Source organism: Lycorma delicatula, chromosome 2 (genome assembly GCF_047948215.1).
Source record: "Lycorma delicatula isolate Av1 chromosome 2, ASM4794821v1, whole genome shotgun sequence".
NCBI classification, from domain to species: domain Eukaryota; kingdom Metazoa; phylum Arthropoda; class Insecta; order Hemiptera; family Fulgoridae; genus Lycorma; species Lycorma delicatula.
This window is the reverse complement of record NC_134456.1, coordinates 210,726,689-210,750,705: the sequence shown is the minus strand read 5'-3', so window position 1 is coordinate 210,750,705 and position 24,017 is coordinate 210,726,689. Positions and strand designations below refer to the sequence as shown.

The window sequence follows — 24,017 nt, the reverse complement described above, 5'->3', positions numbered from 1 at the left end:
TTCTCAATTTACGTAACACTTAGAACTCTAGCTACTAGCAAGAGACTACTCCAAAATATAACTCGTTTGAATCATGGTGTATAAGACTGGATTCACATTGTCTCCAGAAAAAATGAAATGCATGTGTATTTCACGCTTGATACTGACCCTTCAAGTGCTTTTACAAGATGAACCAGTTGAAGCATGCACACGGGTTAGATTTTTAGGAATGTGGTTTGACCAACGATTAACACTGGTAACACAATTTGAAAGAGCTGAAAGTAAAATGTTTAAAAGTTCTAGACATGCTGAGAGTTTTATCTAATACTCAATGGGAAGCTGATTTAGCATGTATGTTGCGCTTCTACTGAGTTCTAATCTTTTCCCGATGAACTAGTGTAGCTTATTCATCTGCTCAACCCTCCGTTCTTAGAGTCCTCCGTCCATCATTCAATCATCCATCTTGCTACAGATGCTTTTTGTTGAAGCCCTGTGGTAAGTCTACTGGTGGAAAACGGTGAGCCATCCCTCTTGCATAGATTGAATCATATGATCTTCATTTATGTAGCTTATATTAAAGAACAACGAAATCATCCAACCTTTGATGTGCTGTTCTATAACCAACATATGATTCAATATCAGGAACAGCCAAGATGTATTGCTCCACTAAACATCAGAGCTCACTGCCTTCTCAGCCCTAAATATACAATTACCTCCAGTCCTTAGTGTTGCTCCATGTTATTACCCCCCTTGGCGGCCTTTTCTTGTTAATACTGCTTTGATCTTTGGCAATATAATAAAGAGAACACAAATTCAGTTATTTTGCAAAATAAATTTTATAATATTATAAATAGCATGAATCCTGATGTTACAGTTTATACAGATGGTTCTAAAAACTTTAATTCTGTTGTGCCTTTATGATAAACAACAGAACATATATGTTTGGCCTGCACATCTCCAGCATTTTTCTTGCAGAGCATTTTTTGCTATTAATAAGGTCTTAAGTATAATTACCCCAACGTTATGACATGTACTTGTTTGCTTGGATTCTATGAGTGCCATACAGGCACTCAAACACATACTCTTAAACACTCTGTTTGTGAGATTCGGTGTGTTATTTCTCAAATGACTAGATGTAATACCACAGTGAGCTTCAGCTGCATCCCAGCCATATAGGAATTTAGGGAATGATCACACATATAGTGCAGCAAAAGAGGCCTGTTTTCAGCCTACTTTTACCTATCACATTACTTCTAATGATCTTGTCTGTTTCTGGAAAAGGGTAGTTTACGATGAGTGGCAAAGTGAATGGAATAATATCATGAACAATAAACTTCACACAATTAAGAACACCTAGGAGTTCCTTGTGCAGAAATAATCGTCGAGAGGAGGTTATTATCTGCTGTTTGCAAATAGGGCACACTAGGCTTACTTATGGATATCAGATGATGCAAACAGGTGCACCCCTTTGTGCTCACTGCAACTGCCAACTAACAGTGCACCACATCCTTGTGGATTGAATCTGTTTAGTGGCATTGTGTCGCAAATTTAATCTAAAGGCTTACATGCTAACTATTCTAGGAGATAATGAAATGTTATCTTATGTTTTACGTTTTCGTAGGGCCATCTGCTTACATTCAGGTATTTCAATTACTGTAGTGAGTTTCAGTTATTCATACAAACTTCTGTAAAGCAGGTGGTTATTTTTTTTACTTTATTTGAGATATATGTTTGTTTATTACAACAAATATATCGTGTCTGGGCGATAATGCAGAAACATGTTTCACCTAGAAAAAACAAAAAAATTTACCATTACACACACCCAAAATGAATACCATATCAGCATATTCCTCTATTGTAAATAAGTATGGCATTACTTCAATGACAAACCGATCATGTTCAAACTAAAATTTACAGAAAGCCTTCACTAGGGACAGCACAATTCACAGTACCTGATGTACTTAATGTACCTTACAGAAGGATTTAAACACTAATACAGTATTGCGCATAGTATTGAAATCAGCTTTATTTAGTTTTCAACTTTGAAATAATAATTTTTCAAATAATTTATTGTATTTCTGTCATTAATAAAAAATTTATCATGTAAATAATTTTTATTTTAAAATTGTGTAATTTCCAGTTTTTTTTTTAATTTTGTAACAGCAATTTTTAACAGAAAATTTTGTTCTCAAAAATGTTACACATCACCAAAAAAGAATTTGTTTTTTGTTTACATTCACTAGGTACATTGCCAGATGTATTGATTGATATGATGTTTCTAAATAAAGTTCAATTTTTCTAACTTATCTTTCTTTTATTCAACTTATTTTATATCATTTTGTTCAGAATTAAGTTTTCTTTAAAAGTTTTATCTGTTTTTTACCCAATTTATTGGTTTTCACTCTAGATTTATCAAAAACTACCGCAGTTATGGTTCTGGGATCTATTTTATTAAATTTTTCAGTTCAAAAACCATAAGAAGTTACAAATTTTGTACCTAATTAACATCCTTAAAATGTCAGTATGACCTTTTACCAAGGTAGCTAAAATACAATTGAAATATTTCATTAATATAAGTGATAAATGAAGCATTTTAGGACATATGTTTATATGAACTTTATCCATTATTTTCAATAGTTTATGAAAGTCCACAGAGAACATCATGATACATTCTGTGTAAACAATTTTTTTACCTACTATATACATTTTTTCTACTAACAAATTGGAAGTCCTTATATTTTTTTATGATTAACTTTTTTTTTTACAGGCCAATGAAGTTTTAAGAGTTATTCAGCTTAATACACTAGAAGACAGAAGTGTAAAGGAAAAACAACAGTGGGATTCTGCTGTTAAATTTCTTGAGAATAGTATAAAGGATAAACTCAAGGTATGAAAATAATTTATTTTTAAAGTTCCATAAAAATTAATAAGTTTTCTTATTTTCAAACTCTTTTAAAATTTTCAGTTGAGGAAATAACGTTAGCTAGTTTTTATATGTTTATTATTCTGCATAATTCAATTGTACAATAGCCCTAGTCCTTTCTGTTACTCTTTAGTTTAACACTTAATTTTCATAACATTAAAATACTGAGTACAATTAAAATTGGGATTAATCAATTTGAGATAAATCAAATTTATCTCAGTGAGGGTTATTTTCAGTGTAGTTGTAAATTTTACATACAGAAGAAGAGAATAACGTTTTTAAATACTGAACCTTCTGACTAACTTTTTCTGATAAATCTAACTGATATTAGAATTTGTTTCTTTAGACCAGCTTCCATGACAGAAAATGCCATTTATCATACTGTTGGTTTTCAGAGGTAATTTAGTAAATTTAACTGAGATTGATGTTATATACAATCCCTTGCAGTTTTCTTCCAAAAAATATTTGAAAAATTTACAGTGAGTGTGTTAAAATGTGATAATAATGTGTGGAAAGTTGATTTTTTAGCTAAACAGTTAAATAAAGATATACAACTTTTTTATCATATATTATATACATAAGAGAAAATTTATCTTATAAGAGGTCTGTAAATAAAGTAATGAGACTAGTTTTTTTTGGCAGCCAAAGTGGTAACATTGTACAGTTACTAGTAAACATATGGATATATGAACAGCTGATTTGTATTAGGTACTAATATTTTTAGTCTATTGTTGCCCATACGAGATGTAAACAAACTTTTCATGAAACGAGTTTTTGTTATGTTACAAAAATGAGTGATACTAATTATGAGCAATGTTGTGCGATCAAGTTTTGTGTTAAGCTCTGTAAGAAAGCTACTGAAACTTTTTCAAAATTGAAATAAGCATGTGGAGATGATGCTTTGTCATGAGCCCAAGTTTTTAGATGGTTGAAAGCATTTTCAGATGGCCAGGAATCAGTAGCAGATGATACATGGTCTGGAAGACCGTTAACATTACAAAGTGACGACAACATTGAGCGAATCAGAGACTTGATTTGGTGCAACCATAACTGTCATAATGATTGCAGAACAATTGAATTTGAACCATACCACAGTCCATCAAATTTTGACAAATGAATTGAACATGAAAAAAGTTTGTCCAAAATTGGTCCCAAAAATTCTCACTGTTGAACAGAAAAACAACAGGATAGAAGTGTGCCACAATCTTCTAGGGTGAATTGAAACTTATCCTGATTTTCTAAAAAAATACTATTACTGGTGATGAATCTTGGATGTTTGTGAATGACCCAGAAACAAAACACCAGAGCAAGGAGTGGCACACTTCAAACTCACCATGTCCCAAAAAATCAAAAAGCAAAACCATGCTTATTTGTTTCTTTGGTAGTAATTTTATTATCTATAAGGGATTTTACATATAGGTAAACATATTGATACATGTATATTCTTGAAAGACAGTGGAGAAGAGTTGCCCGCGTGAGACCAGCTATCAAAGACAACTGGATGCTGCATCATGACAATGCACCTTGTCACACTACACTCTCAATTAATGAGTTTTTGGCAAAGAATAATATTCCTGTAGTTCCTCAATTTCCTTGTTCACCAGACATGATTCCCTGCAACTTTTTCATGTTCCCAACTTTAAAAAAAACATCTCAAAGGACACCATTTTGGAACAGCAAAAAACAGAAAAAATGTAACCATCATCTAAAAGATATTCTGGTTTCTGAGTTTCAACATTGCTATGAAGAGTGGGAAAACCATTTGAAGCATTGTGTGGATTTCCAAGGGAACTATTTTGAAGGTGATAGAGTCCATGTATAATTGGATTGTAAATAAAACGTTTTTCTCATTACTCATTTACTTTATTACATAGCATCATTTACTTTATTTACTCACCTCATTACTTTAAGTACGCACTTCGTATATTGTATTATAAGTAAAACCAGTGTATGAAAAGTTTCAAGCAGATATCTAAATAGAGAATATTTTACTGTAGATTTGATGTGATTGAAATAAAATTTTGATGAATATTGGTTGTTATAAAGTTAATTCAGTTAAAACTGTGTTGTTAAATCTTTGCTTAGATGTATATATATATATATATATATATATATATATATATAAAACATTGAACCATTAGTAAAATTCAGACCAGTTTTGTATAGTTTTTATTTAATTGGTTTCAATATAAAGATTTGTGACAAAAAAGTTTATTAGTTAATCGTGATAAAAATATGTAATATTTAATTTGTTTTAAAAAGAATTGAAAAAAATTACTTATAGTCTTATAATTTACTTAGTTTTATTTCTTTTAAAAAAAAAAAGTACATATAGTCACGCCAAATTGTTGTACAGTGAAACAGCTGTTGAGATACGCACAATGACGGCACTGTATTTCATGCTTTTATAAAGCAACCGTTTTCCTGTCTTCAAGTGTTAAAATAGCTTCTTTTTTTTTTAAATAACCATTAAGTTGAAATGAAAAAAAATATTTTAATTTTTAGATAGATTTTATATTAAATAAATTATTTTTTGTACATTCTAATAGCAAAGTGTAGAATGTGAAATTGCACGACCACAAAAACTTATGTAAAAGAGGACCTTTTATACTTATTTATCTTAAATCCTATCTGTTTTTTTTTATTTTTTTTAATAAACTGATACTTTCAAAATTAATTTTGAAAACTGCATGATGTCATAAGGTATAAAATTCAATTTTTTCCATCAAAAAAAAAGATAAGCTTTTTCTTTCATGATGATTACTATAGTGCAGCAGTGTGAGTAGTGACCATGATATCACTTATACATAGCTCATGTCTAAATCATTTATTATGTGTATAAATTACAACTTTGTTTTGTTTGTGAATTTCTTGCTAATTTTTTATAAACTTAGTTTCTTTCAAGTAGTTTTATTGCAGGTTCTGAGAAACAAGATTATACTATTTATTTGTTTTTAACTGTTAATTATTTAGTGAATTCGAACCAAGAAATAGTCAATTTACTGTTGTAGGTAGCCGATGAAGAAATTCGTAAAATGGTGGGGCCTGGTGCAAAAGAAAGATGGATTTATTGGAAGTATGCTACTGAAGATCAGAACAGAAGAAGCACTGTGAAATCTGAACTTGATAAAATTTTGTATACAGATCATGTAAATAATTTTACTTTTAAGCTTTGTTTATTAAAATAAATTATGTAATAACGTTTGTTCTTGTTTCCTACTATATGTTAATCTTACAGTTTGACTTTGGATTTATGCTGCTGTTAGCTTTTGTTATCGTGAAAGTTATACCTTTTTGAGCATTTCTTTCTCGAATATTCTCATTTAGTTGTTTTTGTTTATTATAAGTTCAATAGCTGTTTTTAGCTATATAACATTAAAACAGTATAAATATGTTTTCATACATATGATAACCAGTTGCTTCCCAATCATTGATCACTATGTGATCAATGTCCAGAAGTTTAGACATGTTTAAAATTTGTTTTAACATGTAAAAACTACATAAAAAACAAATCGATTTTTAAATTACATTTTTCATTATTTAAGGAATACTTAAAGTAGTTGTTTCGGGTAATATGTTGCTTAATTTTTTAAACATCACTGCTTGCTACAATGCTGGTAAATTTGTTATTTATTTTCATTTTAATCATTAATTTTGTTAGATCTTTATCTACATATTGAATAAGTATTATGCTACTTTATTTCTATTAGTAATTTATTTACCACTGAACTAGTAGATCGTTGGCAATCCAATACAGAGATTCTAGTTATCAGTCTGGTCCATGGTCCAATTAAAACTAACAATGAAGTGGTTGATGTATGCTGCTTGCTGTTTCACTTATATATATATATATATATATATATATATATATATATATAGATTCTTGGGATTAATTTGGTAAGTTTAATAAAATTTAATATTATATGAAATATAAACCACCAAAACAGAGTGATTAGATAAGTTAAACTTACCATATTAATTCCAAGAATCAATTTTCATGGGATCCCATATGTTCAGTTGGTTTTGAATTCTATAATTACATTATGTATATAATTGATTTAAAAATGTTATTTTAAATGAATTTGTTGTATAAGCATTCCCTACAAATCATTATGAATTACGCTTTGTACTTCACATGACCACTTAGAATTTGTTCATTTTCTGTGATTATACAATAAATTTATTAATATGGTGTTTTTTTTTTGTGTAGAAACATCCTAATTTCCTAAATCCTGATGAAGTGACAACTGTACGGAACAATCTTCAGAGGAATGGATTGAATGTAGAAAATGAGTACATACTAGAAGTCTGGAATGTGATCTACAGAAGGCATTTCCTTAATAGAAGTCTAGCACGAGCATTTGAGTGTCGTAAAAGTTACTACCTTTATCATACTGGCTTGGATGTTAGTCTCATTTTTAATGTGTTTTATTTAACTAAGTAAATTTATAAAAAATTATTTTATTTCTATTATTGTTAAATAAAAAAATATTCATATGATGTATTTTAGTCATCGATTTAATAAGTAAAAGATAGTTTTCACATGTTAAATTTTACTTCATGTAACTAATTAAGTGTGCAATATTTGTGCTTTAATTTTTTATTTTCATAAATCTGTGAGAAAAGATGCACAAAATTTGCTTTACGGCTGTATAGCTTAAATATTTAAAACTGGCTTTTTGAACCTAGAAAACATAATAGTACAGAGGAATGAATGAGATGGGCTAAAGAATAATGCAGTGGAGTAAATAATCGTGAAGGGTATTATGAACTGTATTGTAGCTGTAAGAAAGTTTAAATGATATAGAAAAATGAAATGGCTTGCGGTGTCACTTACGCTATTCATTGTAGTAATATGATTTAAGTTAATAGGAAAAGTCTGAAAAAAGTAATGGCTAAGCCAAAGTGCAGTTTTGAATTTAGAGAAAGGCCTAGGAAGTTAAGGTTTTAAATTTTTTTAAGAAAAAATTTTCATTCTACAAAAAAATAAAAGAGGATCAGTAAGATATTCTTGAATTGAAAATAAGCTGCAAGAAAGTAAGGATGTTCTTGCTACTAATAAGATTATTACAGCCCGATACTTACATATGCATCTGAAATGTTATTAATAAGAAGAAAGGAAATAAGAAATAATAAGAACTAATTGCAGCTTTATGAAATTTCATTTCGCAGACTTGCATTTAGAGATACTTGAGGATGGATGAGAGCTGAAAGGGTTAGAGTTTGGGTGAAGAAGAAAGCATTCTGTTGGATAAAGAGGAAGAGTTATTATTAAACAGTACAGACATATGAATTGAATTTAGAAGAAAAAGGATCTAGGGAATGGGTGGAGGAGAGCAAGAGATAATTAGCCGGAATGAGTTTAAGTATGAAACGAGATGGTGAATCGAAGGTTGTGCCCAGTCTAAAAAACATTTTCTGTTTACGATTAAAAAATTATTAATATTTAGTTGGTTTTTTTTTGGGGTGTTTTTTACTTAGACCTGTAGTTCTATCTTTTCCTGTTATTAATTAAAACACCCAATCTACATTAATTTTACTATCTTTATAGCACTTTTTCCATTTCATTCATTTAACTTTATCACATTTGTTTGTATTCTTTTTATTACTTTTTAAAGATTCTGATAAACATACTTTCCATGAGATTCTGACCTGATTTCACAAAACATGAAGCGATTGAAACTTCAAATTTCTGTTCAAGAAGATTTATCTGTTTATTTATTCTTTCCGTAAACAGCAGGCTATTACCCCATTAGGGAGTAATTAGGGAGGGGAGTATTTAGTAGGGAGCCTTTTGCACTCCCTATCGGAATTAGTTAAGTTTTATATAGTTTCCATTTTCTATTATTTTAACTTTTATATTTTAAAGACTCCGTCTGCGATATTAGTTTTATTTCACTTTTTTAACTTTTGTTTTAACTTAGTTTTAAATTTTTTATTGTATAATTTATATTAGTTTTAAACCTTATTTAGTTTTATTATTTTAGTGTTATTTTACCTTTTTATTAAAGAAAATTCCGAGCAATGATAACGCACAGGCGTTTTTCGCCCCCCCCCAAAAAAAAAAAAAAATACCCTGTTATAGTTTTATAGTGATAGATAAATTTTATAATATATGAAAGATGCCAGACCCATCTGGTATTCAAACTTAGTACTTTCCAGATGAAAGGCAGAGATCCTATCGTTCACTATAGATGACAGCTTCAGTAAGATTTTATGTTTTTAAAGGTTATTAAGCCTTTCTAATCAAGAAATCTGTTTTACACTTTTAATATGTGATTTTTTTTTTCCATCTTTTATGGCTGCACTTGAGTCAGTCCATTATCCAAGTCAAGGGACTGTTCAAGCCTTATCGTACTCCCTGTACTTTTTTATATATTTAAATTTCCGTCCCCTTTCTGGTGTTGAAAATGTTTGTGTTGTGAGTTTCTTTCTTGAAGAAAAGCGTTTCATGAAGCAAGTGTCTTTTTCCTTGACTTTTTTCATTTAATTTTATCTTGACGGTAGTGTTTTCTGGTGTAAAGCCAATTTCCTTCAGATCTTCTCTTATTTCTCTGATCCTTCTGCATCCTGTCTTGGTATTTTTCGAGTGGAGATTGTACTGTACCAGCTGTTTCAAAAGTCTTGAATCCTCTTGAAATCTTGCATCCTCTTGATGTGTTCAAATTATCCTAGTCTCCTTTTATACATGATATTAAAATATTGTTTTTTTCTCTTTTTGTAGGTTGAATGTAGTGATGTGGTTCTTTTCTGGAGGATAGAGCAAATGATGAAAGTAACTGCTAATGCTCTTAGACAACAAGTGATGAATAGAGAAGGTAAGTCCCTGTAAGATTTTCTTTTGAGGATGTTAAAATATAACAATAAGTTTCATTGTTTTTCTTTAATATTGAGACAAGCAAATACTAAATAAGAGACTTTAATAATAAAGTCTCTTATTGTTATTAAAGTTATTTTTTTCTCTTTATTCTCCATTATTTTCCTTACAGGGTTTTTTCACTCTTAATAATTATCTTAAGATTATCATGCTTGTATTTTAGCTTTCTTGTTTATAATTTTTCATTTAATGGAGTTCTTATTAATCCAGAACCACTCCAATATCATTCTATTATTTTTCTTCATTCCTGTACCATAATTTGTTTATTTGTGTAACTGCTATAGTACTTGTATCAATTTCTAAATGTATGTTTAATTCTAGCACATTTTTTTATTCATAAAAGTGCTAATTGTTAGTACCAATCAGCTTTTTTTACCTCCATATTTTTATTTTTTTCAGTCTTATTCTTCAAGAAAATTATTTTGCTCTTAGTATTTTCTTACTGAATTTCCTTCCTAGAAAAGAACAATGTAAATTTTGTTATTAATTAAACGTATTGTCTAGTATTTTGCATTTAATAATAATTAACAAAAATTATCTATGGACACAATAAAAAAGTGAGCTTAATATAAACTTGCGAATTTATATAGAAAGTTTTTTAAATCCATGGATAAAATAGTGTATTTATTTATGTACACATTTGTAATGGCTTACATAAAATTTCAAAATATCCATATTTACAAAACAACATAGGTTAAAATTATTAAAAACTATAAATAAAAAAAAATCATCTGCATTATTAATTATCATACTTGGTTGTTGTTATTTTAACAGAGATTTCATGTTTAATTAATTTTTACTTAACATACTTTTAAAAATATTTAAAAAACATTTTTTTGCACTATTATCATCAGCATGTACAACAAATTAATAATTAAACCAATTACTAAACATTTTTTATAACCTGTAAATTTAATCATGTATTAATACAAATAAAATAATTTTTATTATTAAACTCTAAGTAGCAGTTTATTATAAGATGTTCAACCAGAACGATTGTAAAAATTATTTCTAATAATTATTTAAAAAGTTTTTAAAAATTGATATCAGTAGCACTGAAAAAATTATATGCATTTAAAGGTGTGCTAATTAAAGATTAATAAATTAAACATGAGATTTAGCTGACATCATTTAACAAGCAATTTAAGTGTAAGCATACCAATGTCCAAAGGTTTTTACTTTTGTTTTTTAGATGTTTTCTTGGTTTATAAAACTAGTTTCATTCCAAAAGATTATATATAGTTTAATCAAAAGTTAACTTTGCTCTTTATAAACCTTGACTTTTTTATATGTATGTAGAATCATGAAAAATTTGATCATCTTATTGAAGTAGTATGAAGAAGTAAACATAAACAGAAAATAAACATTAAACATAAATAGAAAATCTATTTAACTGGATGAATGTGGAAGTTACTCTGTTTAACTTATGTCTCCTTTTTTTATAAATCACAACAAAAAAGGTTTGAGGGACAGTCAAATATACTGAACTTTTGTCTTCACAGCTTTCATACGAACATAACTGGGCAGATGCAGAGGGATATTTATGGTAGGAATTCGGAGAAGGGATTTGTCTCAACATTCATGTCTCTCTCTTCAGTAGCATCATCTCACAACAGCTTCCATAATCAATTGTGCAGTATGTTAGCTATCATGAGGTTTCTCGTGAAATTTTAAAGTCTAACCCTCCAAAATTTTGACCAAACTGCTTGTATTGTTTGGGAATATGACATTACATACCCAAGTCTACAACCGAGCTAGAAAATTTAAAGGAGGAAGTTGGAGAAGATGGAATCAGTAGACATTCAAGAACAAATGTAATAACTTTTGATTGATCTGTGATTTCTTGAATATGATTGGCTCCATACAGTTGATGAAATTTCTTCAGAAGTAGGTATCAGTCATGAAAGTGCTCACTCCATTGTCACAAAGACCTCATGTCCCAAAACGTTTGATCCACAATCAGAAACAGACCTGACAGGGAATTTGCCAAAGACTCGGGAATCAATTTTGACAAGAAGGAAATTATTTCCCTCTCTCTTGAATAATTATGTGAAGAGACATTGGTCTCTCTCTCTCTCTCCCCTACTACACTCCCAAGTTGAAATCAGCAAGTATGGTGAGACTTGCCCTTTAAGGCTTATTACTCCTCACCTTTTCCCATGAGTGTCGCATTGCAAATACTGCATATTACTAAATGTTCTTGGACAAAGTGAAAGCCACCTTCAGGAACAAAAAGCATAATCAGCCAATCAGAAATGATTTTCTTTCATGACACAGTACTCTAGATAAATTAGATGAAATTAAAAATTTAGTAAGAAACCTTAACCCCCCCCCCCCCCTGCGTATAACAGTCCAGATTTATCCCCTCTAATTTCTTTTTATTTGGACCATTAAGAGAGCCATTGGGAGAACATAGATTTCAGGAGAACAACACAGTGTAGGAGGAGTTAGTTCATCAGTATAGGAGGGCATGATTGGTATCATGCCATTTGTATGGTAATTGGTATTTGCCACTATAAAGAAGGGATCCACAAGCTCACCACATATCAGGTAATATAGGTAGAACTTCAGAGCGACTATGTAGAAAAGTTATAAATATTTAATTATGTTTTGGTTAATGAAATTACACAGAAGATTTGAAGCTTGTATATGGAATATGGAAGAATATTTTGTAGTGTAAGAAAAATTCCATGCCTGACCAAGTTTCGAACCCAGGACCTCTGGTTGTTTTGTATTTTTATTCTGTATTAATAAATGTTAAAAACAAAAGTCTGGTTTGTATTTAACAGATTGTCATAATCTCATTAAATTATTTTTTACAGACAAAAAAAATATAGTTTTAACTAATATATCAAGTAATATACTTCAATTACAAACTGTTCATTTATTCCATGGTTGTGTTATAAAAAAATTTTCATTTTTCCTGTTACAGTTTATTGCTCAGTTATAATTTAGGGAAAGTTGTTTATGTAATCATTATACTTGATTTAGGTAACTTCAGAATTAAAACTTGGTTTATTATTTTGTTACTGTAGCCCAACGTTTAGATAAAGAGATTGAAGAAGTATTAGATGATTACAGCAGAGATCCAGAAAAAAAGTTTATGCTTTTAACGGGTAAAAGAGTAGAACTGGCTGAAGAACTTAGTAAGTATATACTTCCATTATGTGTAAGCAGTTCAGATAAATTATGTTTGGTTATTAGTTAAGATGTTCTACCATTATAACAGTACTAAATTTTAGGTTTGTTTCCTTTAAATTTTTATTTTATGTTTCTCAGTTTTTGTTTTCTGTGTATATAAATTTATATTTTTATTTGTTTAAGTTAAAACAGACTGAAAGTATAATTTCAGTACAGTAATTACTCTTCTCCGTTCTCAGATCATCCACTCCCAAAAACAGTGTTGTTAATTGAACCTACAATAACATTCAGCCAGTAAAATGTATGCCAGTAGTAAAGTGGTTGGTGGAGATTCAGATACAGTTGAAAGTAGTTACTTTTTAATTAGACTTAAATCAAGTATAACAGGACAAGTGTTGTAGCAGACAATTAATGTTAATGTTATTGATTTACTGAACAGTTTGGGTAATGTATTGTGGTGGATAAATATTTTTTTTTGTCTTCAGTCATTTGACTGGTTTGATGTAGCTCTCCAAGATTCCCTATCTAGTGCTAGTCGTTTCATTTCGGTATACCCCCTATATCCTACATCCCTAAAAATTTGTTTTACATATTCTAAACGTTGCCTGCCTACACAATTTTTTACTTCTACCTGTCCCTCCAATATTAAACCAGATTTTTAACATTCTCCTATAGCACCGCATTTCAAAAGCTTCTAATCTTTTCTTCTCAGATACTCTGATCGTCCAAGTTTCACTTCCATATAAAGCGACACTCGAAACATATATTTTCGAAAATCTTTTCCTGGCATTTAAATTTATTTTTGATATAAACAAATTATTATATTTCTGACTGAAGGCTCATTTCACTTGTGCTATTTAACATTTTATATCGCTCCTGCTTCGTCCATCTTTAGTATTTCTACTTCCCAAATAACAATATTCTTCTACCTCTATAATCTTTTCTCCTCCTATTTTCACATTCAGTGGTTCATCTTCATTATTTCTACTACATTTCATTACTTTCGTTTTGTTCTTGTTTATTTTCATGTGGTAGTTCTTGCGTAGGACTTCATCCATGTCGTTCATTGTTTCTTCTAAATCCTTTTTACTCTCAGCTAGAAGTACTATACCATCAACAAATCGTAGCATCTTTATCTTTTCACCTTGTACTGTTACTACGAATCTAAATTGTTCTTTAACATCATTAACTGCTAGTTCTATGTAAAGATTAAAAAGTAACGGGAAAGGGAACATCCTTGTTGGACTCCCTTTCTTATTACGACTTCTTTCTTATGTTCTTCAATTATTCCTGTTGCTGTTTGGTTCCTGTAAATGTTAGCAATTGTTCTTCTATCTCTGTATTTGAACCCTAATTTTTTTTAAATGCTGAATATTTTATTCCAGTCTTATGTTATCAGATGCCTTTTCTAGGTCTATAAATGCCAAGTATGTCGGTTTGATTTTTCTTTAATATTCCTTCTACTATTAATCTGAGGCCTAAAATTGCTTCCCTTGTCCCTATACTTTTCCTGAAACCAAATTGGTCTTCTCCTAACACTTCTTCCGCTCTCTTCTCAATTCTTCTGTACAGAATTCTAGTTAAGATTTTTGATGCATGACTAATTAAACTAATTGTTCTGTATGGTTCACATTTATCTGCTCCTGCTTTCTTTGGTATCATGACTATAACACTTTTTTTGAAGTCTGACGGAACTTCCCCTCTTTCATAAATATTACACACCAGTTTGTATCTATATTGTATCTATCAATCACTCCTTCCTCACCTGCACTGTGCAATAATTCTACAGGTATTCTATCTATTCCAAGAACCTTTCTGCCATTAAAATCTTTTAATGCTCTCTTAAATTCAGATCTCAGTATTGTTTCTCCCATTTCATCCTCTTCAACTTCCTCTTCTTCCTCTATAACACCATTTTCTAATTCATTTCCTCCATATAACTCTTCAATATATTCCACCCACCTGTTGACTTTACCTTTCATATTATAAATCGGTGTACCATCTTTGTTTAACACTTTATTGGATTTTAATTTATGTACCCCAAAATTTTCCTTAACTTTCCTGTTTGCTCCGTCTATTTTACCAATTATTATTATTATTTTATTTTGGTGAAATATATGGATACATCTTATAATTTTCATAATTCAAAATAATAAACTGTATTAATCCACCTATCTTGACTCAACTGTGATATATATATATGAATGTATAAAATATGATTTATTGTGTAACTTTAAAAACACTATTTTTAGATATTACTAGTTTTAAATAAAATTGACAAATAATAGTAATATTACACCAATAAGTGTTCCATTTAAGCTCGTAATGGAATCATTTTGCCTTTAGCTTAGAAATATACTGTGAAGATATCCAAACCTAACTGTTTCAGATTCATAGAGTGTCAGATACGTTAAGTATTACAAGGATTGTCTGTAATTAATGACTATCAGGTCATAACAGATTGCATGTGCATAACTATATCCATATGTTGAGGAATTCTTTCTCTATAACATATTAGATGTTCTATACTAGTGGTCCACCATCTGATAGTGTCTTCCACTTTGTCATTATCACCAAAAAGTGCATCTATAGCCTTTTAACAGATGAAATAAGTACAAAGGTTCTACTAGATCGTAGGTTGTAAGTGAGATTGTCATCACTGGTAATTCCAAGAATGTTTGATATTGCTGAAGAAGAAGGTGGTTATGTATTATCATTGTATAAGTGGATTTCATTCGGTTCTTTTTTTATTAATTTTGTACTGATAGCTTTTCAATTAGGCAACAGCTTCAAATACTAATTTATTTTATTGATTACACCATTTTCCAATTTTCCGTATTGTAAGTGTTGAGTAACCTGCTTATAGAAGTGTGATCACTGCAAGCTTTTCAGAAATCTTCTAGGTTTCTCTTTTTCCACAAATTATTTCATCACTTTTTGGTGTTTCTTGGCAACTCTAGTAGATTTAGATAACTTACATTAACAGTTTGTCTTCCCCAATATTTTTGCTACCTGCAAACTACTACATAACAATACCTACTTTACATAACAATAAGATTCTTATTGATATTCATCTACCATATTTAATTGATTGCTCTAGGCATCTTAACTTTGTCGAAGTTTGACGACTGGTTTTTGTTTTTGTTTATATTCATGGTTATACAAAACCTATAAATATGCAAATTATATTAGGCATGCAATAAGTGTTGCTGTACATAGGTAAAAGTATTACACCTGGGTTAATGATTAAAAGAAGATGGAAAGGTAGTATTACTGTATTCTAACTATGTGTAAATCATAAGATGTGTTCATATTGCTTATTTTTATGCTCATTAGGAAAAGCATTAATTGTTTGCTTGAAAAAAAGAAAAACTATTCAGTCTGGCGTTTGGATACATTTGTAAACTGATTCTATTAGTAGTTTTTGTAATTATAGTAACTATTTAGTTAACCAAACTGCTTTATTTTATTTTAACAAAAGAATCAACACATGAATAGCTTTGGAATTACCTTTCAGAGGAAGTGTCAGAATTTATACAATGTTTCTTTTTTTGTAACATTTACAGTGTGAACTGAGTTCATACTAAAATTATTTAATCTATTTTTGAATTGAAGTTACTTTAAACTATTGGCTTTGCCCAGTGATCCAATAAATAGCAGTTATAATGGCCATTTAATACACTCTAGGTTAACATTAATTATTAGGTTTAAAATGTAAAATTTCAACTTAATAAAATTAATCTATATTTCTTGGTGTAAGGAAACCACAATAAATAATGTATTGATTTGATAAACAAGTTTTATTTTTATAAAATTATAATAATTCAGAGAGAAGTGGTATGTTTATCTATTTATTTTATTAGAAAAGTCATAATGTAAACAGTCACATGCTGGTGTGTTGTGTGTTCAGAGATTTATGGCTTTTAAACTAACAAAGTAGACATTATGACCGTTGTGTGAGACTAAGACAAAACTACTTAACAAATCATAATTGTATTTTTTTTTTTTTTTATTTATTGTTTATTCAACTTTTTTTTCAGAGAAAGTTAAAAGAATACAGGAAAAGCTTGAAGAGTTTATACAAGCATTAAATAAGGAGAAAAATGAACGTTAAGTAACCATATTACATTAGGTTCACGTGCAAAAGAACATTAAATATATTCAGTTACCTTAGGTTCTCATGCGTAATGCTGCTCATTTAGTTGTTTTTTTAGAACCTGGATCTGGCACCGTTGTAAAGACAAGTTTTTAGTTATTAAGGATGCTGGTTTCTTGGATAAAAATCAGTTACGAATTAGGTATTGATAACTATTAATGTATTTTTTTTAACTTCTAGCAATTATAGTGAAAAATTTGTTAAAGATTTATCATTTAAGTTCCCTCTTGAACTCAAAATGGAAAATATTTTACACATAATCACTTTGATATTTGCATTAATTGTCGATGCAAACTTGCTTATTTTCAGTCAATTCTGTAACTTATATGAAAGCATGAATTTAGTACCAGTGATCTGGGTTCTGTCAGGTTTAAGGTCACATGCTAAATATATTTATGTTCTAGGATCATTATTTTTGCAAACAATTTATTTACATTCTTTGAAAGTTGTAATTTTTAATGGATAAACTGAAATTACATTATATTTAAATAATTTCACTCATAAAAAGGTGTTAAAATATGTATTGCTTTGTAATTTTTAAAATATATAGGTTAACAGATTAAATTATTTTAATATCAAATAAAATAAAATATGATTACGTTGCCAAAATTACAGCTATTATTTTAAAATGTTTTCTGGTGCAAATTATCTCTAATTTTAATTCTCTGTATGAAATACATTAATCGCTGTATATTTAATATGTTTTAAATATAAGTATTTCACAACTCTTTTCTTGTGTGATTTATTTGTTAGCTTTAAATCTGAATCCCTTTTATTGTCTTCAATAATTTTTATTTATAATTTAGCTAAAGTTCCACAGTTACTTTTATGAATAAGATACATGTTTGTGTTATGTATCTGAGTGTTCTAGTTATCCAAATTGCAGAATGTAAGGAAATGAAAAATAAGACTAATTAATACTCACATTAATGAATCCAAAGATTTATCAACGAATAATTATCCTCTTTTCAGCAACCACTATGAATTACTGTGGTTAGTTATCCATAATGATCACTAAAAATCGTGTACATAATTCTGTGAAACCAAGGGAAGAGTAAGATCGTACTGTTCACTGATAGCTATGGAATAGACATGCTGAGTGTTCCAGGTGATTTTATAAAATAAAAGATTATTAAAATCTTTTATGTTTGCTTTTTTTTTTTGTTCCACTAACTTAGCAATAAAATCATCTCTCCTTAAGGTAAATGGCTTGAATCAGAATATCCAGTACATATAAACTTTATGCTTCCCTTTCATGTCATACTACTATCAGATATTTTTAATTTGCTGTTAGTAACTTATATAATAATATATATACTTTTATAGTTTATTAATTGAATAAACATTTTTACCGAGGCCAAAGGTAAAACAGCAAGACATTATTTATAAATTAAAATTTTGGTGAGACTCATAATAAGAACATAATCTAAACAATTCATTTAAATTTACAACTTATAAAAAATAGTTTTACTATTTTCTTTCATTGGTTTAAGGATGGTCAAATAAAAAAATAAAGAGTGATGAAAAATAGAACCCAACCAAATAATTCATGAAATAAAACTGAACTGGCATGGACGACATATGATATGAGGATTGATTAAAGTAGTGCAAAATCAATTATATGATCTTAAAATAAATGGTAGCTGTGAGAAACTTAGTTTTTAGGGAAAATGAAAGAGAATATAGGCAAACACAGTGTAAGGACCTTGCTTCAGGACAGATAACCATATACTAATGATGATGGTTGTTAGGCCTATACTTTTAGTATTATTACAGATGTTTGATTAGTGTGTTATTTCTAAGAATAGTATCTCATATATGTAGTGTACACACTTGATTAGTATGCTATGTATATTTATATGATTATTATGCCGTGTATATTTATACTAGTACTCCAAAAGTCATGCTGCCCAAAAAATATTCACTAAATTATAAAAATTCATTCCAACAGATTTTATTTATCTGTCTTAAAAACCTTTTTCCAATGCAGTTTTTAAATAAGTACTGAAAATGTCCACCTCCAGAGAATATTTCACTTTTAATCATACTTTATATTTACATTTTGTAACATAGCTCCTGCAATCCTATGTTTTATATTAATCGTCATTTCTTCAGTGATAGAAGGAGTTTTTCTTCCAGTGTTCTTCAAAATCCCCAGTGAAAGAAATCTGGTGAATATAAGATCAGAAGACTTGGGAATGTAGTAGTCCTTTTGAAATGAAACAGTTTTAAAATTTTCATGGTTTGAGCTGTTGTAGTTATTGTGGTTTCCTCTTTTTAGTGAAGATTAAAGATCTTTTCTTGTAAGTGTGAAGATTTTTTTTATCTTCAAACTTGAACAGAAAAAAAACAGTGAATTTAGTTATGACTGTAAACATGTTTATTTATAGTATTCTTAAAAAATTGGTTCGTTAATTCATTTCCACTGAATATCATAATAAACATATTTTTCATTATGTAGAGGCAAACGTCAGCAAATTCACATGCATTTTTGAAATGCATGTGGATTTGGTGATTTATGCTGCTTAAAATTCAGTTGTTCAGTATTTTTATCATAACAGATTAGATGCAACCATGCTCATCATTAAAGTAAATATCTAATATCATATGCATATTTGTTATAAATTATTGAAACCACTTGCATCAGTTGGTTGTTTAAGTTCTTGAACAGTAATCATTCTGTAAGCTCATAATTTTTAGCATTGTGTTGCTTGATGATAAGAAGATAGTTTACAAAATTTTCCTGCAGGTTACAACTATCATATACAAGATATGTAAGTAAAAAAATTTGCACCAAAAACATAATTTAAAAATCAGGGGACAACTTATCCAGGAGGATAAATTTAGAATATTGTATTTTTTCTATGATAACAACACTTATATAATTTACTAAACAGGGAAAATAATAGCTATTGCAAAATGTGATCAAAAAATAACAAGAATTTTAATTTTTATCAAAAATAGTTTACATTTTCTTCTATATTGATATTGTCCCCTTTAAAGTAGTCCTCCAGAGATGTGGTACACTTCTAGCAGCCCTCAAAACAATTGTGGAAAGCATTATCCTTAATAAATGCTTTCCACAATAAATCCTTAAGTTCACTTAACAATTTTTTCCTTATTTCATCAATTGTTGCAAATTGTAGTCTTAATCAGTGAGAACATGAGAATTGTCGGGTTTTCCCTTGTCTGGAGTATGTCATACAGCATCAGTATGGTGTTATTTTTAGTTAAATATTCTTGAATTAATAGTGAAGTGTGAGCTGGAGCATTTTTATGGTGTATATCCAAGAATTGTTTGCCCACAAGTTATTTTCTTTGGATTACCTCACGTAAATGGTGTAAAACTGCTAAATATTACTGGTTGTTGACCGTGCAACCTTGTGAAAAGGATTCATATTCAGCGCAATTGTAAGTAAGGAGAACTTAGCATTTGATCAAACTTGACATGCTTCTTTCAGTCTTGGTTCTTCAGGAAACTTCCATGAATGATTGAAACTTAATTTCAATATTGTAATGTTATGTCCTTGTTTCATCACCTCCCTATGTATGATACATTTGAATAATTCTGAGTCACAGTGAAGTCGGTCAACAATTATTCTGCAATGTAATTCAATAGTTCTGGAACAAATTTTGCTACTCATTTCATACCCAAAAAATCAGTCAAAATTGTTTCACACAAGCCATAAGAGATTCCCACTTTTCAGCGATTTCTGAAATAGTGATTTGACAATTATCGATCACAATGTTCTATATTTGTTGATATGGTCATCGTTATTGATGTATTAGGTTGTTTAGCCCATTCGCTGTCTTCATGGCCTTCTTGAAACTGTTTTTATCATTCATAAAACTCTTGGCATCCTGATAACAACCAAAAATCATTTTCTAACATCTTCACTACTTCACTGCACTTCATTCCATTTTTAGCACAAAAGTTAGTGCAAATCCTTTATTCCATCATTTTTCATCGAAACAAATCATTATTCATAATAAAATATTTTCTAATTACTCTGCTACCAAATTTGAACTGCATATGTTATATAGCTGAACATACTGATATACATTATAGATTGTGTTGCCATCTCATGGAAAAAGATAAATTTAGTTGAAAAGACAGCATACAGAATTAAAAAATTGTCTATTTTTTTTTTACAATTTGTTTTGTTTGTAGATTCTCTTTTTCATTTCATTACATATAGACAAATAACACATAACCAGATTATTCAGCACTTACAAAATTGAGAAAAAACATTTTCTCCTTCTCCCCTTATTTGCACCATTCCCAACAGCACACAAACTATTGCTCACAATATGGTGCAGATGTAAGCTACTACAAAGTTAGCTAATCTAAAAAAAAATTACATTCATAAGTAAGTTACAGTTATGTTGTAATTAATATAGTACCTATAATACTATGTAGTTCTAAGTTATATTATTATATTACTTATTAATAATTAATTTTAAGATAAAAGATTAGGTTTTTATATTTTAAATAGAAATTTTTTTTATACCGCTGACACACCATCATTTAATATTAGAATAAAAAGAATATATATAGAATAAAAATAGTAACTAAATTCCATGTCTGTAAAATATGGTTTTCCCTGATCAAATTGCAGATAACAAGCAGGCATTTCTTAAATATAGTAGTAATATTACTACAAAAAAGTTTTTCACTGATTTTTTTTTTTTTAGTTAGCATTTTTCACTGTTTAGATTTTTTTTACTACTAAAGCATTTTAACTTTTAGTATTCTTTTATACATAATGACAAAAATGTAATGCACATTAATTATAAACACAAGATATGTTACTGAATAAATAAATAAAAATAAAATGTAATAATAGTAGTACCATCAGTTATGGAAACATACTAATGTTAACTACATTCTAAGATTGATATTAACTGCTGGAGTTTGTAGTTCTGGGTAAAGATTAATAATGCTATCACAAATCTTGAAGGTAGCACAAAGTTATCTTCAATACAATCACGATAATTTTAAGTACTCATTTAGTATATAAGTCACCAAAAACAAACTACTTGAATAGTTGCTGTTTGTGTTATCTGTAATTCTTATTTCAGCATTTCATCAGTCATTAATAAATGTTTGAATTGTTTTCGTTTTAATGCAAAAACTCAAGTGCAACAATTAGGTCAGTTACCACCATTTTAGAGTAGTACCTTCCTGTCCGTTGTATCTGTGCAATAGACTGTGGAGGTCCATTTACAATTCGTCATGGCGTGCAGCGGTCCAAAGCCACGAGTGAATCTTATCGCACTTTTTATATGCCTCGGTACCAATGCAATTCATTAAGAATTACAGTCATTCATAATAACACACAAGAGATTTATTTCACGAAGAGGTATTCCTATCCAAATCTTTTCTGATAATGGTTCCAACTTCAGGGCCAAGAATATTTTGTATGACCTTCTTCAATTCGGAAAATCTAAAATCAAACATTCAAGTCTTTTCATCCAAACAAAACATATCATGGTCACTCATTCCACCCCCTTCGCCGCCTCATTCTGGCGGCATATGGGAAAGTGTATCATCTACTAAATTATATAGAGTTTTAACACAGGTTGAAGCCTGTTTTATTTCTTGTCCCATTTTTACTGTTTCTACAGATGAGGGGATCCATAACCACTATCGCCTGGACATTTCTTATTGGTTGGTCAGTTATGTATGTCTTTACCTGAATTTGAACACACAGAAATTCATTTTTTGGTCATTGATATTTACTCCAGAAATTGGAATCGATGGTCAAAGGAATAGTCCTTTGACTATTGATTATATATTGCTGCAGATAATATAAATTATATTGCAGAGAAATAAATGGCGTTTTACTTCGGGTAATCTGTCTATACAGGGTGTCCCATATAAAACGCAACCCATCAATCACTCATCCATAAAATTTCAAAAGTCAAGCTTACTCCCCTACTCGTTACTGAAATGGACTCGTCCAACATCTGAACATCGCGGCGACACAGTAAAACACTACCGATAGTAACAATAATGCAATCATAACGTTCAGTGTATCGCTAGTGACAAGATGGTGTTTTCGCTAGATGAACGTGTTTTCATTGTTGAGTCGTACTTCAGTATGAAATCAGTGGTTGCAGTGCAAGATTTGTTTCGCCATAAGTACCCAGATAAACCAGCTCCTAACAAAACATCAGTATTAAGGTTAGTTGCAAAATTTAGAGAGACCGGTTCTGTTAATAACAAGGAACACAAAAGAACTGCATCAGTGTTGAATACAGATACAGTCACTGAAATAAAAGACCGATTACTCGCCTTGCCAAATAAAACGATCAGACGTTTGTCTGCTGAAATTAATTTGTCTAAATCAACTGTTCATCGGGCGACCAAACAATTGCAATTACGACCTTATCGCATTCAAACGGTTCATCAACTTCTTGAGCCCGACAAAGAAAAACGGCTACAATATTGTCAACAGTTCCGTCGATTTCTGCGTGAGGGAATTAATGTTATGGATTCGTTATTTTTCACAGATGAAGCACGGTTTCATTTGGATGGCTATGTAAACAGCCAAAACAGTAGAATTTAGAGTGCTGAAAATCCCCACGAAAAACAATTACACCCGCAGAAGTTGGGCGTGTGGTGCGCGATATCGCGGAAGAAAATAATCGGTCCTATTTTTTTCGAGTACACCTGTATTAATGCAGAACGATATTAGGATATTTTATTTCAGTTCATTGCACTCTTGGAAGAGGAAGACAGACACTGCTGGCTACAACATGACGGTGCGACATCGCACTACGCAGGTTCAACTTCTGATTTCGTTGAGGAATTCTTTGGTAATCGTGTTATCGGTCGAGGCTTGTGGCTACCAAGATCTCCAGATTTGACTGCGGCGGATTTTTTTCTATGGGGTTACCTCAAAGAAAAAGCCTACCTACAAACCACGAACACTTGA

The 24,017-nt window shown here is 29.9% G+C and overlaps 1 protein-coding gene across 4 annotated transcripts in view; it reads left to right on the top strand.

Annotated features, from left to right (window-relative positions):
- Opa1 (Opa1 mitochondrial dynamin like GTPase) overlaps positions 1-17,803 on the top strand; it is a 97,185-nt gene extending 79,382 nt beyond the window's left edge. For all 4 annotated transcript variants that reach the window (XM_075357138.1, XM_075357137.1, XM_075357136.1 and 1 more), the window contains 6 exons: positions 2,747-2,866; positions 5,914-6,051; positions 7,113-7,307; positions 9,627-9,720; positions 12,815-12,925; positions 16,961-17,803. In XM_075357138.1, coding sequence (XP_075213253.1) covers positions 2,747-2,866; positions 5,914-6,051; positions 7,113-7,307; positions 9,627-9,720; positions 12,815-12,925; positions 16,961-17,034 — 732 coding nt within the window. In that variant the 3' untranslated portion in view covers positions 17,035-17,803. The remainder of the gene's footprint in view (positions 1-2,746; positions 2,867-5,913; positions 6,052-7,112; positions 7,308-9,626; positions 9,721-12,814; positions 12,926-16,960) is intronic.
- Positions 17,804-24,017: the final 6,214 nt, after the last annotated feature.